The 1,614-nt window shown below is 32.7% G+C and overlaps 1 protein-coding gene across 1 annotated transcript in view; it reads right to left on the bottom strand.

Moving 5' to 3' along the window:
• LOC111089209 (mutS protein homolog 4-like) overlaps positions 1-1,078 on the bottom strand; it is a gene marked incomplete at its 5' end in the record, with an annotated part of 26,901 nt that extends 25,823 nt beyond the window's left edge. The window contains 2 exons of the mRNA XM_022401266.1: positions 563-687; positions 1,007-1,078. Coding sequence (XP_022256974.1) covers positions 563-687; positions 1,007-1,078 — 197 coding nt within the window. The remainder of the gene's footprint in view (positions 1-562; positions 688-1,006) is intronic.
• Between the last annotated feature and the right edge of the window lie 536 nt (positions 1,079-1,614).

The following is a 1,614-nucleotide window of genomic DNA, read 5'->3' as shown; positions in this document are numbered from 1 at the left end:
CAGTACACTGGTGAGATAAGGATAACAGGAAGTCTAGACCTGACACAGCTTGTATACATACAGTACACTGGTGAGATAAGGATAACAGGAAGTCTAGACCTGACACAGCTTGTATACATACAGTACACTGGTGAGATAAGGATAACAGGAAGTCTAGACCAGTACACTGGTTAGTTTAGGATACAAGGATTTACCATAAGTAGACATGGTACACTGGTGAGATATGGATACGGGGAAGTATAGAGTTGACACAGCTTGTATAAATACAGTACACTGGTTAGTTTAGGATACAAGGATTTACCATAAGTAGACATGGTACACTGGTGAGATATGGATACAGGGAAGTATAGAGTTGACACAGCTTGTATAAATACAGTACACTGGTTAGTTTAGGATACAAGTATTTACCATAAGTAGACAAGGTAAACTGGTGAGATAAGGATACAGGGAAGTATAGAGTTGACACAGCTTGTATAAACACAGTACACTGGTTAGTTTAGGATACAAGGATTTACCATAAGTAGACATGGTACACTGGTGAGATAAGGATACAAGGAGTTACCATAAGTAGACATGGTGCACTGGTGAGCTAAGGATACCAGGAAGTCTAGACTTGATACAGCTTCAGCTAGTTTGTATAAACAACCCATGTGTTCTCGTATCTTTGTCAAGAGTTCTGACACTACTCTAGAAATTGTAAAACAAATAAAACATTGTACTGGCCATTAAATTAAAAGATTTATTTCAACTGTCTAATAAAAAACTGAAATGAGTTCAAACACTATCCACCACTACATTGAAATCATTTGGTGGTGTTTATTTTTGATATATTTATCATAGGCAGAACTATCTTACTTTGTATATATAATTATATTCCTATGATAATAATGTAGTTTTAAAAAAATAACCTTAATATTAAGTTTAGTATTTTACAAAATGTTTTTCATACAGTAATGAAATAAACATTGAAAATTTGCTCATGAGGACACAGAAATAACATACTTACACATTACTCATTAAGTAGATCTCATTCAAAGACTCACGAATTCTATCTGTAAAATTTACAATGTACATATACCTGGAAATTAAACAACTTTCTAGTTATATTTCACTCTAATATTTCAATGTTAAGGTATGGATGTTCCTCATATTTACATATATTATATATTAAAACTACAGATTCAGTAGGATTATAGATTCAACACAAACAATTGCTGTATGTGTAGGGTAAATTATGAAAACAATAGTTTCCACATTAATTTAATATCTATATAAATATAATAGTACTGTCTGTTGTATGTTCATGTAACCACTCTGCAGGGATCCTCAACAAAATTGGTATGGAGGTTCATTAGACCCATGGGGAGATACTTAAAAATTTTCAGTTTTACATTTTGCAGTTTTTATGGGCATTTTTTTACTACTACTTAGCTCCCTGTAAATGGATCTTTACCAAATTTGGCAAGAAGGTTTGTTGTGTCCTTATGGAGATACGTGCAAACTTGCTGTTTCCCATTTGGTCTTTTTCAGTTTTTATAGGCATATTTGCATTTATTTAGAATTACATATAAAGGAAGCAACTTTTAATGTCCTAAGATAACCTTTCATTAATCA

Source organism: Limulus polyphemus, unplaced genomic scaffold, assembly GCF_000517525.1.
Source record: "Limulus polyphemus unplaced genomic scaffold, Limulus_polyphemus-2.1.2 Scaffold5557, whole genome shotgun sequence".
Classification (NCBI taxonomy): domain Eukaryota; kingdom Metazoa; phylum Arthropoda; class Merostomata; order Xiphosura; family Limulidae; genus Limulus; species Limulus polyphemus.
Note: the sequence above shows the minus strand (reverse complement) of the source record. Positions and strands in the feature narration are given on the sequence as shown.